General features: G+C 39.2%; 1 protein-coding gene across 1 annotated transcript in view; it reads right to left on the reverse strand.

Moving 5' to 3' along the window:
* Window positions 1–17,892, reverse strand: part of LOC121374799 (transient receptor potential cation channel subfamily A member 1-like) — a 70,005-nt gene that overhangs the window by 29,753 nt on the left and 22,360 nt on the right. Inside the window, exons 2-8 of the mRNA XM_041501911.1 lie at window positions 13,121–13,277; window positions 12,390–12,565; window positions 9,118–9,225; window positions 7,235–7,343; window positions 5,197–5,342; window positions 4,375–4,563; window positions 3,225–3,422 (exon numbers count right to left, since the gene is read on the reverse strand). Coding sequence (XP_041357845.1) covers window positions 3,225–3,422; window positions 4,375–4,563; window positions 5,197–5,342; window positions 7,235–7,343; window positions 9,118–9,225; window positions 12,390–12,565; window positions 13,121–13,277 — 1,083 coding nt within the window. The remainder of the gene's footprint in view (window positions 1–3,224; window positions 3,423–4,374; window positions 4,564–5,196; window positions 5,343–7,234; window positions 7,344–9,117; window positions 9,226–12,389; window positions 12,566–13,120; window positions 13,278–17,892) is intronic.

Raw genomic sequence — 17,892 nt, forward strand, 5'->3', positions numbered from 1 at the left:
CTATTGGATATTACACATTTTATAAAAACCGATTTTCCGTTGGCAGCAAGGTATCTTTTATATACACTTTCCCACAGACAGAGCAGTGCATATCAATGACTTTCAAATACCTGTCGTCGTGTGGCACTGGGACAGGAACAAAAACAATGTGTCGGCCGAAAAGGTTCGATCATGTGACCCAATCACCCCTCGGATGAACGCTTTATCCACTGAGACGGACCTCACCCCTCGGATGAACGCTTTATCCACTGAGACGGTCCTCACCCCTCGGATCAACGCTTTATCCACTGAGACGGACCTCACCCCTCGGATCAACGCTTTATCCACTGAGACGGACCTCACCCCTCGGATGAACGCTTTATCCACTGAGACGGATCTCACCCCTCGGATGAACGCTTTATTCACCGAGACGGACCTCACCCCTCGGATGGACGCTTTATCCACGGAGACGGACCTCACCCCTCGGATGAACGCTTTATCCACGGAGACGGACCTCACCCCTCGGATGAACGCTTTATCCACTGAGACGGACCTCACCCCTCGGATCAACGCTTTATCCACTGAGACGGACCCCGCTCTAACAATAGGAAGACGAGTTCCTTTATACGCAATTTTTATTCTTCTGTAACCATTGGCGTAAGGACCATTTCTATAGGAGAGCAGGCTGAATCATTTATTTATATTAACAGATGTGCGGTTGGTCTAAGATCGATCCCCGTCGGTGGACCCATTGGACTATTTTTCGTTCCAGCCAGTGCTCTCATATAAAAGTCCCCTTGCTGCTAATCGAAAATAGTAGCCCATGAAGTGGCGACAGCGGGTTTCTCTCTCAATATATGTGTGGTCCATAACCATATGTGTGAGGCCATATAATCGCAAATAAAATGTGATGAGTGCATTGTTAAACAAAACATTTCCTTCCTTATATTAGCATTACTGGCAAACAGTTATACAGGATTACAAATGAATTACTACACATTTTTTTTTACATGGATTACAACTAATATTGTGGGTAGAATCAAGGACGTAGCGCATATGAATGTCCCATCGGCTGGTACTAAACAAACATCTAGAATCTCCAACCAAGACCCGAACGCCCGTGAGAAGAATGATGGCAGGCTCTGTTTTCACGAATTTGAGGATTTGCTCCTGCAATTGGAGGGTAGATAACCTCTACACACACAAAAACACACACACAGACACAAACACAGACACACAGATATATACACACATACACACACACATACACACATACACACACATATATACATACACACATAATCACACAAACACACTCACACACATACACATACACATACACATGCACACACATACACACACATACATACACATACACATACACACACACACACACATACAGATACACACATACACACGCATACATACACATATATACAGATACATGCACATACACGCACACGCACACACACACGGTCACACACACGGTTACACACACACAGTCACACACACACACACACACACACACACACACAGACATACATACACACACGGTCACACACACACGGTCACACATACACACACACAAACACATATACTCATATACACATGCACGCACACGGTCACACACACACACGGTCACATACATGCACACATACACTGTCACACACACATACATACACATACACGGTCACACACATACACATACACATACACACGGTAACACACGCACACACACGGTCACACACACACACACGGTCACACATACACACACAATCATACACACACAATTATACACACACACACACACACACACACAGACACAAACACAGACACACAGATATATACACACATACACACACACATACACACATACACACATATACATACACACATAATCACACAAACACACTCACACTCACACACATACACATACACATACACACACACACATACACATACACATACACACACATACACACACATACATATATACACATACACATACACACACATACAGATACACACATACACACGCATACACACACATATATACAGATACATGCACATACACGCACACACACACACGGTCACACACACACGGTTACACACACACACACGGTTACACACACACAGTCACACACACACACACACACACACACATACATACACACACGGTCACACGGTCACACACACACGGTCACACATACACACACACAAACACATATACTCATATACACATGCACGCACACGGTCACCCCCACACACACGGTCACATACACGCACACATACACGGTCACACACACAGTCACACACACATACATACACATACACGGTCAGACACACACACACACACACACATACACACGGTAACACACACGCACAAACACGGTCACACACACACACGGTCACACATACACACAATCATACACACACAATTATACACACACACATACACTCACACACACACGCGTTCACAAACACACATACACCACACACACACACACACACCACACACACACGGTCACACACACACATACATACAATCATACACACACGCACTCACACACGCACTCACACACACACACGCGGTCACACACACATACACACACGCACACGGTCACACACACATACATACAATCACACACACACGGTCACACACACACACACACTCACACACACACGGTCACACACACACACACACACACACACACTCACATACACACACACACACACACACATACCACATACACTCACACACACACACATACCACATACACTCACACACACATACATACCACACACACACATACCACATACACTCACACACACATATACCACACAACACGGTCACCCACACACACCACACACACACACGCAGTCACACACACACACATACCACACACACACACACGGTCACACACACACCACACACATACACGCGGTCACAAACACACACACACACGGTCACACACACACATATACCACACACACACACACACGGTCACACACACACACACACGGTCACACACACACACAACACACACACATACATGTACACACACACAAACACACAGACGGTCACACACACACACACACGGTCACACACACACACACACACACACACACACACACACACACGCCATCCGAGCCCTGTCACGTACTGTTATATATGTAACGGTGGGTGTATACGTATTTATTACGTACATCATTGAGCTAATTATCAATGTTTAATTGATTAATACCTCTACACTGTCTGCAAAGTCGCTGAGTTTTCCGCCGAATTTGATGGCAATGTGAAGAAAGTTCCTGTTGTGTTGATCTCTCACACAGATGTCTGCCTTGTTTTCCAGCAGACATTTCACCGTCATCCACCCTCCCTTTGACGCCGACAGCAACAATGGCGTGCGTTCCTGGTTGTCCTTGGCGTTCACGTCAGCTCCCTGGGATATATAAAAGATACATTAATCAAATGTAGGGGGCGGGACGTAGGTTAATTAAAAATAAATTAATAATTTAACTAAGAACGATCACACTATATCACACGGCAAGTTCCAAGAAAACCACGTAGTGATTTTCATGTTTTTATCCAATTAAGTTTCAAGCATGCTACCCTGAACACACACCTCAGCTATGTGGACTGTTTATCGAGGACAGTGGGTTAGTTGTTAGTGAGAGAGAAGTCAGTGTAGTAGCCTTACACTGAGTCGTTAAACTCGCTCTGGGAGGGAGCCGGTGCCAGGTGGTGAACCCAGTACCTACCAGCCCGGTGGCTTAACCACTACAACACTGAGGTAATGTAAGTTAAAACAATATACGTTTCCGTTTGTTTAAAAGACTGGTACTAAAAGGTAAAAATTGATTGAAGAAATCAGTTAGTTCTTTCTCTGGGAACTTTAAATCTCAAAACAGAGCCCGTGCTTATACAACTTTTAAGAGTCCAGACTCAATTTCAAATGACGTCACACGCGTACAGTTCGTATGGCGTAGTCATGACATTAGTGTCTTGGACTCTGTTAGAGTCTAGACTCTAAAGGTTTTATAAGCACCAGGTCAGGGTCCGTGCTTATACAACTTTTAGAGTCCAGACTCAATCTCTAATGACGTCACACGCATACAATTTGTATGACATTGTCATGACGTTACTGTCTCAGACTATTAGAGTCTCGAGTCTAGAATCGAAAAGTTTTATAAGCACCAGGCCTGAGCCCGTGCTTATAAAACTTCTTCAGTTTATACTCAATCTCTAATGACATCACACGCATGCAATTTATATGGAGTTGTCATGGCATTAAAGTGTCAGACTCTATTAGAGTATTAAGTATAGCTAGACTCTAACTGTTTTATAAGCACCAGGCCAGAAGCTAAAAGAACGTTTAAATTAATGTTACTTACTTTCTCCAGCAGGTATTTCACAACAGACACGTGGTTGAAGAGCGCGGCCCGGTGCAGTGGGGTCATGGCACAGCTGTCGGTTAGGTGTAGAGACTTTTCGAATTTCTCAGGCTGAGTCTCGTACATCAGCTGTAACATGTTGAGATTGCCTTGAAGACAGGCGAAATGCACTGGCGTCGACTTGTCATCCTGCACGAAAACGAGGGGAATATAACGCATTGGTGCATTCGTAAATTAAATTACGACTTTAATATATGATTATATGGTTATTTCACACGAGAGAGAGAGAGAGAGAGAGAGAGAGAGAGAGAGAGAGAGAGAGAGAGAGAGAGAGAGAGAGAGAGAGAGAGGGGGGGGGGGGGGACGGGGGTGCTGGCTGAGACAGAGACATATCGATCAGACAGACAGCGAGACAGAGACAACAACTGATATAAAGTTAAATTTTGCTTTGTTTAACGATACGACCACTAGAGCACATTGATTTATCAGTCATTGGCTATTGGATGTTAAACATTTGCTAATTCGGACATATAGTCTTAAAGAGAAAACCCACTATATTGTTTGATTAGCAGCAAGGGATATTTTATATGCACCATCCCATATATAGGTTAACATGTGCCACACCCTTTATACTACCAGTCATATGGAACACTGGTTGGAACAGGAAAAACAAACTGGAAAATGAGTCCCCTGAGGTGGTTCGATACTGCGACCAAAGTACCTCAGACGAGCGCTCTACCGACTGAGCTAGAGCCGGCCACTGACTTTTCATAAATGCTCACTATTGAAAAGAGGTCTAAAATTAATTTTTTATAACTTTACCTGTTGAGCACTGACAAGAGCACCTGCCTTGAGACAAACTTCCACGGCTTTGATATTTCCTCCGTTGACCGCTGAGTGGAGAGGCATGTTGTTCTCCTTGTCCTTCCAGGATAACACAGCCTCTCGAGTGTAGCCGAGAGATTCAGCTAGAAAACGCAATATTGGCGAAACCACTGATACATAGAAGGATTTCATAAAGAGGTATATATTAGAAAGTGCAGTTACATGTTTGGCATTGATCTTTCAGAACCCTATCTAGCCTAAAATTAGTAGAAGATCAATATGTTTAAACAAACATGGTACTATAATACAGCATCTTCACCAGCTAGACAAAGAAAAGTCATTTTTGATATTTTGAGGGCAATAGGTTGATATTGATGTACTGCATGGTCTGTAACATACAGCACGGAGACTCGGTATTGACCTTAAGGTCAGTTCTTTCTTTGATTGCCGACTTCACGCAAAACTGAAACTTAGTTTTGATTAGGTAAATGAAAACGCGTTGAACGAACGCGCACCCACATTTAATATGAGCTGTGTCAAACGCACACTGAATTCACTGAACACTTAGGTCTAAGTTTGAACAGAAGCAGGACTGTGAAGTATGAATCTAGCTTTAAGCAAGCTGCTCCAAAGGCAGTCCTCTGTATTTGTCCAATTTCACAAAAATGTGTCTAACGATTAATGTGGGGTTTTTTGTTTGTTGTTGTTTGTTTTTTTTTTTTTGTTGTTGTTGTTTTTTGGGGGTGTTTGTTTTTTAGTTTGTTTGTTGTTGTTGTTTTGGGTTTTTGGGGTTTTTTGGGGGGTGGATTTGGGTCGGCGGGGGGGGGGGGGGGCGTTCTTTGTCTCGTGAGTTGTATAAGTTTGATTTCACTATATTAACATTTGACAAATAAATGTTCAATATATTGTTGTTATACTGAGGAACACACAGATAAAGAAAATAAAAACGTTGCCAGATAGTTAGCATCTATATTTTCTTAGGACCGGCCTCGGTGGCGTCGTGGTTAGGCCATCGGTCTACAGGCTGGTAGGTACTGGGTTCGGATCCCAGTCGAGGCATGGGATTTTTAATCCAGATACCGACTCCAAACCCTGAGTGAGTGCTCCGCAAGGCTCAATGAGTAGGTGTAAACCACTTGCACCGACCAGTGATCCAAAACTGGTTCAACAAAGGCCATGGTTTATGCTATCCTGCCTGTGGGAAGCGCAAATAAAAGATCCCTTGCTGCTAATCGGAAAGAGTAGCCTATGTAGTGGCGACAGCTCGTGTGCAGGGGTGGGGTGGTGATGGGGGAGGGTATCGGGGATGGAACGTCTTCCGCTTGCTCTAGTAAATTATCTTCTTTTTTAAAATCTACTTTCCAGCGGAGCGTAATACGACCCCCTATAAACCTGGCTCGTCACTGTCTAGACCCCTTCCTGCACAGATCCCTGCACACGCGCCTGTGTAGCCTTTGTAACACCAGCTGTGGAGACCTAGCTGGAACGGAAAATAACCCAGTGGGCTCACCGACGGTGATAGATCCTATAATTCAATCGCGCATCACGCGAGCGCTTTACCACTGGGCTACGTCCCGTCAAACTTTCATTGAAGACCGATATCTTTAGTGTAATGTAACTTTGACAGATGGGCAATTACAAATAACAAATTCATGTAATATTTATAACCTCGCGTACCAGCAATTGATAGATTGATTGATTGATTTCAACTTATTTTCGTGCTTATATCCAATTAAGGTTCAAACACGCTGTCCTGGGCACACACCTCAGCTATCTGGGCTGCCTGTCCAGGACAGTGGGTTAGTTGTTAGTTTGTTAGTGGTTAGTGAGAGAAAAGAGGGTGTAGTGGCCATACACCTACCCATTGAGCCCTTAAGAACTCGCTCTGGGTTGGAGCCGGTACCGGGCTGCGAACCCTGTACCTACCAGTCCCTTAACCACTGCGCCACCGAGGGGCACTAGCACTTAAACAATGACTTGAATATGGCAGTAAAATGCTACGTAAACAAAGGGTTCATCAGTGATGGACGCTTACAATATTTGATGAGGACCTCCAGTGTTTTAAATGCGGCCGACTTTGCTGCAGAGTGGACGGCATAAAACCCGAAGTCACACTTGGCACAAGGTCTGGCGCCATACTCCAGCTGCAAAACAATAAGATCAACATCAGGGAATTAACCCATAAATGTATTAATAGTCGTGTGCTGGAGTCCCGTGTGATTTGGTCCATATTGTGGGATATATATTTACACGCCATTAAGTGTTTGATATTAATTATACATCACAAAATCAATCACTTAAGGGTCAAGCAAATATTTAGAAACAACGCTTTCGTGTTGTTGCATTCCATTCTGATACGTAATGAAATATTGGATGTGATTTAGCAAATTTGGAAGAAATAAAAGATTAGTAATTTATGCCAAAAAAATAATTAATAATAGTGACCTACCCCCCCCCCCCCCCCCCCCCCCCCCCCCCCCCCCCCCCATATACCCCCCCCCCCCCCCCCAACCCCCCGACTCCATCTACTTTAGTGCAACAAGCCGGATTATTCTGGTAATCATATTTAGATATTTTGAAAAAAACACACGTGAAAGCTACAAAAAATGTATACGATAAATTAATGGGAAATGCTATAGCAGAGTAGACATATGGATCTATACGCATTGATTAAAAAAAAAACACAACAAAAAAAACCTCTTCACTAATCATGACATAAGACTCTGTCGTTGGCCAAAGAAATCATGAGGGAACTTTACGTCTGTAACTTACTTGTAAGCGATGTTCAACAGCTGTTGGCGAAAATTAAACGGTTCCACCGACAGCATAAATGTTAGACACGTTCCCTTCTTTCACTTACATAAAATAAAAACTAAACACGAATAGGACAATTCCTTCCAATATAGGCCTAACTAAATGATCCGTAAAAATGCACAGCAGCTAGAGGAAATGACGTCATTTACAAAAAATCACCTGATTTAAATAATAGTGAATGAACGTTCGCATTCTTACGCGACATAAGTATCAATGAAGTTTACACAAACAATACTACAGGCATATTTAAAGCTAAACAAAATAAATTCAGTTATGTATTGTTAAAGTATGCATATAAATTTAATTATAAGATTTGACCGCAATTATTTTTTGGTTCATGCAAGTATGAACCGAAAAAACGATGTGCACACTTTTGTATGACCCCTACGCGGGATCATACAGTGCAAATCGTTTTTTCGGTTCATACTTGCATGAACCAGAACATAATTGCGGTCAATTCTTAAATAATATAATATAATATAATATATTTGAATGCATCATTTACAGTAAAACAACAAACCATCAGCCATGATGATAAACACCACCAACCAAAAACAACAACAACAACGACAGTAAAGTGACTATGTAAAGTCCCTAATTTCATTATACAAGCAAATATATTCTTAATCTTCCAAATCTACACAAGAAACTATTTCCCTTTTTCATTGGGGTTATTTGACAAAGCCAGAATAATCTATAAACAATTATAATAAATTCTCAGCATATAACGAAGACCATAATTAGTAAAAAAAAAAAAAAAAATCACCTCTTAGTAATTTTTACGATGGGAACGGTCGCCCCAATATGCCTGACCCCAGTATAACATTCTGTCTACGCCGGCGCTTAACGAGATGTCTAAATACAACCTTCAACAGTGTTTAGCCTTGTGTGTGGTATTTGTTAGGTCGTAAAATGTACATTTTGTATTTGTTATGTCTAGTACAGGTCGCTGTAATCTTGCCCGTTTATACCTCATTGGCCTTATTTGTCGAAATTAAATACTGGCCAACATTTGTCTTGGTTTTCACCCGATCATACTGTTAAAATGATTTATAGTTTGTGTGATTTCCGTCCTGATATCTGGAGTGGTAAACAGTGACTCACCAGAATCTCAGCACATTTGTCGTGGTCGGTGACAGCGCAGTAGTGGAGAGGTGTGGAACCGCTCTCTCCCGCCAGATTCACGTCCACCTGGTCGTGCTGGACGAGAACCTGTATGCAAGAAATATACAACAAATGAAAGAAAGAAAGAAAGAAGACAAAGAAAGAAGAAAGAAAGAAAGAAAAGGAAATAAAATAAATAAAGGAAAGAAAGAAAAAAGAAGGAAAAAAACCCGTATTAGTAATAATAATGTTTGTTGTAATATATGCTTATCAAAATTAATTAAGGGCCATCAGATGTTTTGATCAGTCTTTGCTGATGTCATTATTATAATAGGTTAAAATGTTCTCACCACAGATGATTTCTAAACGTTGTGTTTTATTTTAATAAATTGTAACCAATGTATTTTCTATTATAAATAAAAAAGGCAAAAATTTATTAATTTTGTTGAATATATTTAAACCAGGAGAAGAAAGCAAATGAATTATTTGTTTAAAGCAGTTTCTCACAGACAGTACTGGATATTACATACCAGTGCGTTTTGGGTACCAGTCGTGGGGAACTGTACGGGGCAGGAACAAAACCGACAATTCAAATCAATTAAGGACTTACTATAGTTAATATGGAGGTAATACCATCCATCAATATCCAACTCCTAACATTTACATTTATGGTGGAGGTGGTGGATGGGAGGACCCAGGGAAATGAATTGAAAATGGAGAGGACCTTCCCTTCTCCTCTCTCTCCTCCGACATTCAATTCAATTCTTTATTTACCGTATACACAGCGGCTTACAGCGGTATACACAAACAACAATTATAGTAATAAACATACAATATCACATGTACACACAATTAGGATAATAAATAATATATTTATATATTTTGTAATAATATGATATATTACGATATACATGTACATCCATATCAATAAGGAGAATGTAAATTATAGTTATATAGGTAAGATATTATATACAAACTGACATTTAAATGCTACATATTATATATCTTGATAATTACAGTATTTTTAGATTAAGGAAGTTCGAATTTCAAATGTTTTAAATAGATATTTTCCCAAGTTACACAATATATATTTTTTTTTTTTTTACTGATCAGCAACTGTATAAATTTTAGCATAGATGGCCTATTCCAGTAGTATTTCTTTACATAATTTTCTCTTAAATCTCTGTACAATATAAAGATTAAAACAAAATGAGACTCATCTTCGAAATCTCCGCTATTACAATGAATACATACGCTATTGGAATGACTTATCTTCTTATATCTACCAATTTATATTGCTAAAATATGTGAAGACAGCCTCAATTTCGTAGTACATGCTTTATAAATATCAGGTATAGATTTGACCAAGTATTGTTGAATATGTAAGTCTTCGACCAAGTATCTATACAATATGCCGCATTTCACAGATGCATTTAGCTGATGGTATATGAATGAATGAATGAATGAATGTTTAACGACACCCCAGCACGAAAAATACATCGGCTATTGGGTGTCAAACTATGGTAATGCAAATAAATAAAGTGATGATCAACATCAATATAAAAATTCAAGGTTTAAACAAAAACAGTGTAAAGAACTGTGCAAAAATACAAATACAAATATCACAGAATTTTACGATCACAGAATTTTACGGACACCGAATTTTACTCTAAACTTCAATTTGTGCTGTATTGGCCATTCTCAAAGAGAATGTTACACCCCTGCACCACGGTGAGGTTATAGCACGCGCAGGGGTAGCTGATGGTAAAGATTCGGCAATGCCTGGTCAAATATTCTTTGTTTAATTAGTGATAAATAATGCATTGTACTTTCAACCAGATGGTCCTGATTGTCCCAAATATAACAAAGCCCCAACTCTTGAAAAATGTTTTTTTAATGAAAAATACTCAATTATTTTTATAGACCCAGCCAGATTTCATCTCACTATACATTGTATTCAAAATCCAATTATCTGTTTGATCAGTTTGAACCAATATTTGATCATACGATAGGTACGTTCATGTATCAATGGATATTTACCTAATTCAAAATAAATCATAATATTTAACGTTTAGAATATTTTTTTATAAAAATCAAGGTGAATTGTTTCAGTTAAATCTGTTTTTTTGATAACCCCAAATTTCACAACAATAGAACAGTACGCTAGGTACATACGTATCGAATAACGCCAACATTGAACTTTGATTTAAAAACAAGAGCTTGGAACTTTCTTCATTGCAAAACATGTTTTTCTTCCCTGTTTAGATATACATTTTATAGCAGGTGAGAATATGCAGGTAAAATATAGGACGATACCAAGATAGTTAAATTGGTCAACTATTTTGACCGAGTCACCATCATTTATATTACCTTTTTTATGGACTGGTACAATGACAGTAGTTGACCATACAGTCGGGTAAAATCCAATGTTCAGTATTACATTAACTAACTTACAAATCACTGGCAATAATATATTTTCAAATTCAATAAAGAACTCATTCATAATACAGCCCATGGCTTTGGTTGCATTTTAATTTTCTAATTACTGCTAATACCTCGCTTTCGTTAATTGGCTTGTCTAATTCATAATTACCCGATGAACCAGCTATATTATATTGTATCAATATTCTGATATTTTACGTAATCATCTGTCGATACCTTTGTTAACCTTTTGCATAAACCCTTTTTAACTTCCTTGTAAATAAAGTTTATTTAATCAGCAATTAAGTATTTTATCTAATTATTTGTATAAACGTTTTTAACGGAGTTTTTCTCTTTTTTAACACTCCCCACCACCTCTCGTTCCGGGTACAGTTTCTTGCCCTGTGTAGAAATCGATCTCGCAACAAGCGTGCTTGAACATTAAATTGATATAATCACGTTAATTCCCGACATCTGACCTGACAGTCATTTGTGGACATACATACACACATACATACGTGACGTACTGCAACTCAAACGATTATGTTCGACAATGACAAAACTATCAGAATATTACTGTACCTCACTTAAGTTTGCTTTGTTTAACGACACCACTAGATCACTTTGATTTATTAATCATCGGCTATTAGATGTGAAACATTTGGCAATTTTGATACAGAGTCTTAGAGACGAAACCCGCTTCATTTTTGTCCAATAGTAGCAGGGGATCTTTTATATGGACCATCCCACAGACAGGATAGCACATACCACGGCCTTTGGACTACTAGTCGTGGTACACTAGCTGCAGTACCCACTTCTGACCAATTGACTGCCATGTAACATGTTATTACCTTTAAAAGGTCGGCGTTGCCGGACAGTACAGTCAAATGGATTGGCGCGTGTTTAGCATTGTTTAGAATGTCGGTAGCAGCCCCGTGATCGATGAGGAAGTTGATGACGTCGATCTGTACCTCGTCCACGGCGATGTGAAGAGGCGTGTCCCCTTGGTTATTCTGAAGGTCTAAATCTGCAATACAACAGTTAAAAGAGTCTTTATCTTTCTGAAGAAGAGGACTAACCTGTGAGTAACGAAATGGTGAACCAACTGACCGTCGGTTTTAGTACGAACAGCAATTATCGAAATGTGTTATCACTGGTATACCATTTGCTGACACTACCTTTCGTATCAAGTGCCATTTCAAAAGTAAGCACTGTATCAAACTGACAATTGTACCATGAATACACACTATGAAACACATTTTCAAAGTTTTGCATTGCATACCTTTCCCGCTAATCAACATCAAACAGTTGTTGTTTTTTTAAATCATCTGCTTTACAGCAAGCATGTTTTGTTAAATTTAATGGTCGAAATGCCTCAATACCTTACATGATTTCGTGAATGCTATACATATTGCAAGGGTAGCATGCCCTGATATTTTGTTGTATTTTTTGTTTAATAAATTTTTAAAAAATGCAATAAGCTCACTAATTCTCGATGCCTAAAACTAAGATATACACTTTACTCGCTGCAAAATAATAACGCTCACTATTTGGTTGTATTGAAGTAAATGTAGTTTCTTACCCCCTCCAATCTGTGAGATAAACTCGAGGATATTAATTCGCCCTTTACTGGCCGCCGTGTGTACAGGGGCTCGGCCCTTACTGTCGCGGATATACAACCTGGATCGGTTCGCATTGTATAGCCGTTCAAACTCTTTAATGTTCCCAGCTCCGGCTACCTGAAAGTAGATATAAATATAATTGAACACTCAGGGCTGTATCTAGAAGGGGACATGGATCAGCTGCCACACACAAAAAAGACAGAAAATGTGTATTTATTTATTTTTATAATGCCCCTTTTCGACCTGAAGAAAAACATGTAGTAGTGTGCCGTCCCTATTTAATTTACTGCGCCCTGGTAATATTAGACCTGGTACCATAGGAGTACGGGCTCCCATTTTTGTAGGGCGGGGGGTAGGCTGGCTTTTGCGCGAATTAAACGAAATTGCCAGAATCTGCTTAACAATATTTATTCATATTAGCATTACTGGGCTCAGACTGTTAACTGTCACGACGAAGTTGGCCAACTTGACGGTTGCGTTGTAATTTCTACAACTCCCGACTTACGACAGGTGCGCTCAGATTAAGAATTAACTGGTTATACGACAAGAATCGAGTTGTAATAGCGCTCAGACTAGCAATTAGACAGTCGGATAAAGCTAGGGTCAAACTGTCCACTGTCACGACAAAGTTGGCCCACTCGACGGTTGCGTTGAAAATGTTCCCAACTCGCAACTTACGACGGGTGCGCTCAGATTATCAACTAATGTGATATACGACGTGAATAAAGTTGTAAGAGCTCTCAGACTAGCAACTGGACAGTCGCAGAAATCGTGACAGCAGTAGTAGTTGGCCAACTTTGTCGAGGCAGTTGGTGGTCTGACATTAGCATAACTCTCCATTATTTCTGTTCAGTCCTGCTCAAGATTAAAAATAATTTTGTGTTCGTTTTCACTTTCTGTAAACATAATTATTTAAATCAATCAGGTAACATCCTGCTATAGAAAAGCAGATATACAGGAATGAATTAAAAAAGAAAAAAGCACAAAGATGAAGTGCAAAAATTAAACAAGTCTCATAAATGCAACAAAACTACACATAGACGAAGTGCCAAAACGGAAATAAGTTTCGTAAATATAATAAATTTACACACAAATGAAGTGCAAAAAAAGGAAATAAGCATCGTAAATACAATAAAACGACACAAAGAGGAAGTGCAAAGACGGAAATAAGTCCGGTAAATACAATAAAACTACATAAAGATGAAGTGCAAAGAAGGAAATAAGTCTCGTAAATACAATAAAACTACATAAAGATGAAGTGCAAAGCTGGAAATAAGTCTCGTAAATACAATTTAACAACACAAAGATGAAGTAATAAGTCCCGAAAATACAAGTTGTCAACACTGCGTAATTCGCATAAATTTGGTCTCAATCAATATAGAAACAAGAGCTGTAGCAGGAGACCGCGGTATTTGGAAGGTAACACAATATTTCGTCACAGTCACGATCGCAATATATCATGGATATTAACAACACAAAGGGTGTCATTCTGATGTGGTAATCGGATAGTTTCGTTATATTCCGTCAATATTCTAATTAACTCTGAAAGGTTATTGACTATTTTTGTTTTATTCGGGATGAATTGATTCTAATCATGGTTTATAAAGCTTAAAATACAAAATAGCCGTCTCGATAGTATAGCTGTTAAGTCATTGGATTTAAGGTTGGTAGGTATTGGTTTCGCACTCCTGGTACCGTAGGGGTCGGTCTGGGATCGATCCCCGTCGGTGGGCCCATTGGGCTATTTCTCGTTCCAACCAGTGCCCCACGACTGGTTTATTAAAGGCCGTGGTATGTAATAACCTCTCTGTGGGACGGTGCATATAAAATAAAAGAACCCTTGCTGCTAGTCGAAAAGAGTAGACCATGAAATGGCGACAGCGGGTTTCTCTCTCAACATCTGTGTGGTCCTTAACCATACGTTTGACGCCAGATAACCGTAAATAAAATGTGTTGAGTGCTATTTTAAATAAAATATTTCTTTCTTTCCTGGTACCGGCTCCCACCCAGCGCGAGTTTAATAATGGGCGGGTGTAAGGCTACACTACAACTATCCACTGAAACATCGTCTTGGACAGACAGTCCAGACAGTCGAGGCGCAAAGCGCAGCCTGCTTGAACCTTAAATGGATATAAGCACGAACATATGTATACATGTCAGTGACAAGAAAAACAACAGTTTGTTCGATGATGAATGAATGATCTAATGGACTATGCGCAGCTGTATAATACAAAACCGTGCACTATGCCAAAACTAAAGATTCGATTCTCTGCCTAGTTATTAACACGCAGAGTTTAATTTGGATCACGGATGTGTGATCTTATTGGTAGAGCGCTCGCATGAGGTGCTTTAGTCGCAGGATCGAAACTTCCCTGTGGACCCATTCTCAGATTGGGATAGTTTCAATTTCAACCAGTTCCCTACGACAGGTATATCAAAGAATGCCATCTGTATACATACATGCATACATATATATATATATATATATATATATATATATATATATATATATATATATATATATATATTAGTATACGTATTAAATTTCGCGCACGTGCACGTGATTCTTATTTTTTACGCTATCTAAACACAAAAGTTTTTAATACTATATACAAAAAAAAATAAAGGAAAAAACCTTGTACATATATCTACAATTTTAGAATGTTTTTGCTTCTTAACCTCATATACTTGCAAGTATTTGTTTGCCATACACCACTATACACAGATTTAGTCACGGGCAACCATCTAATACTACTATGCTACTTTACGTACTATGTTGTATTGCTAATTTCACACTGATTATTCATCAACGGCTAATGTGTGTCAAACATTTCATAATTCGGACATAACGTAGTCTTCTGAGGAAACCTGCTACCTTGTTTCCTTTATCAAGGATTCGTTTATATTCACTTTAATTTTCCACAGACAGGACACCACATACCATAACATTTGAGATACAATTCGTGAGACAATGAGACTCAAATGATCACTCGGTCCAACAAAATGGTTCGATTTACCGACTAAGCTAAACCCCGCCCGTCTTCAGTTTGCATGCATTGTTATTTCAATTGTTATGAAATACGTGTAATCTTTACCTCTAAGAACGTTTCCTTTTCCTCGTCTGTCAATGATTCTCTGCCCCTAAAGAATTTCATTGGTTTACTGGATTTTATGTTTGGTTTACAAACACAGGCATGACTTTTGTCATGTGAAAAACAATTATATTTTAGAAAGCGAAACTCTACCTTATCGAAAGCTATTTTTTTTTATTAATGAATCATCTAACACGAACATCAAATCCGATGTGTTTGCATACGCATATCAAATTAAGTTTAGGCATAGAAATTTCGCCAAATCACGTAGTGTTTATTCCAATTGTATAAAATGCGACGTAATGTTCTGTCAAATATTTGCCCAGCTCTTAGAAATGCTCCGATTGGCATTAAATGCAACAATCACATCTACGGATATTTTTGTTTGCTGTTTGTTTACGGAATGGTCGTACATCAAAGTTTGTTTTTACAGTTAATGTGCTGTCATAGTTACCATGAATAGACTATCAGATGCGAAAGTAATTTTGGACAAAATCGCTAAATGTGACAGAAATAAGAATCAACCTAAACATTATCAAAACATACGAAGTAAGCAAACCATAAAATACTTAATGGGCACCCGCAGTACACGTCAGGTGCCTCCAATTACGGTATTGTGACCCAAATGTCCCGTAACAAAGATGTCTGTGTTGGCTTTACTAATAACTATTATTGCAAAGGGTTTAGTTTTATTTCTACTTCCTAGACCGCCACGCATTAATCGTGCGCTTTACCACTGGGATGCGTTTCCACACTCCAAATGGTATATAGAAGGCCGTGGCATAGGCTATTCTGTCTGTGGGATGGTGCATATAAAAGATTCCATGGAACTAATGGAAAAATGTAGCGGGTTTCCTCTCTAAGACTATTATCAAATGTTGATTAATGTGCTCCAGTGGTGTCATTAGACAAAACAAACTATTATTAAACTCTGCTAAACAATGGACAGTTAAATTTTCCGAAATTATGTTTGTATTGTAAATAAATATATTACATAATGTATTTATGTTTACAATCTCACGAACAGTCTGAGAAAGTATTGAATTCTGACTCAGTGGCATGTTCCTTGGTAAAGGTTTAACAATAATTGACTCAGTGGCATGTTCTTTGGTAAAGGTTTAACAATAATTGACTCAGTGGCATGTTCCTTGGTAAAGCTTTAACAATAATTGACTCAGTGGCATGTTCCTTGGTAAAGGTTTAACAATAATTGACTCAGTGGCATGTTCCTTGGTAAAGGTTTAACAATAATTGACTCAGTGGCATGTTCCTTGGTAAAGGTTTAACAATAATTGACTCAGTGGCATGTTCCTTGGTAAAGGTTTAACAATAATTGACTCAGTGGCATGTTCTTTGGTAAAGGTTTAACAATAATTGACTCAGTGGCATGTTCCTTGGTAAAGGTTTAACAATAATTGACTTAATAAAACCGCGATTGCAGTAATTCATTTATGTCAAGGTTTCGTTTGTGCCCCTGCGCGTGCTGTAACCTCACCGTGGTGCAGGGGTGTAACATTCTCTTTGAGAATGGCCAGTACAGCACAAATTGAAGTTTAGAGTAGGGTTCAGTATCCGTAAAATTCTGTGATATTTGTATTTGTATTTTTGCACAGTTCTTTACACTGTTTTTGTTTAAACCT

This window comes from Gigantopelta aegis, chromosome 6 (genome assembly GCF_016097555.1).
Source record: "Gigantopelta aegis isolate Gae_Host chromosome 6, Gae_host_genome, whole genome shotgun sequence".
Lineage (NCBI taxonomy): Eukaryota > Metazoa > Mollusca > Gastropoda > Neomphalida > Peltospiridae > Gigantopelta > Gigantopelta aegis.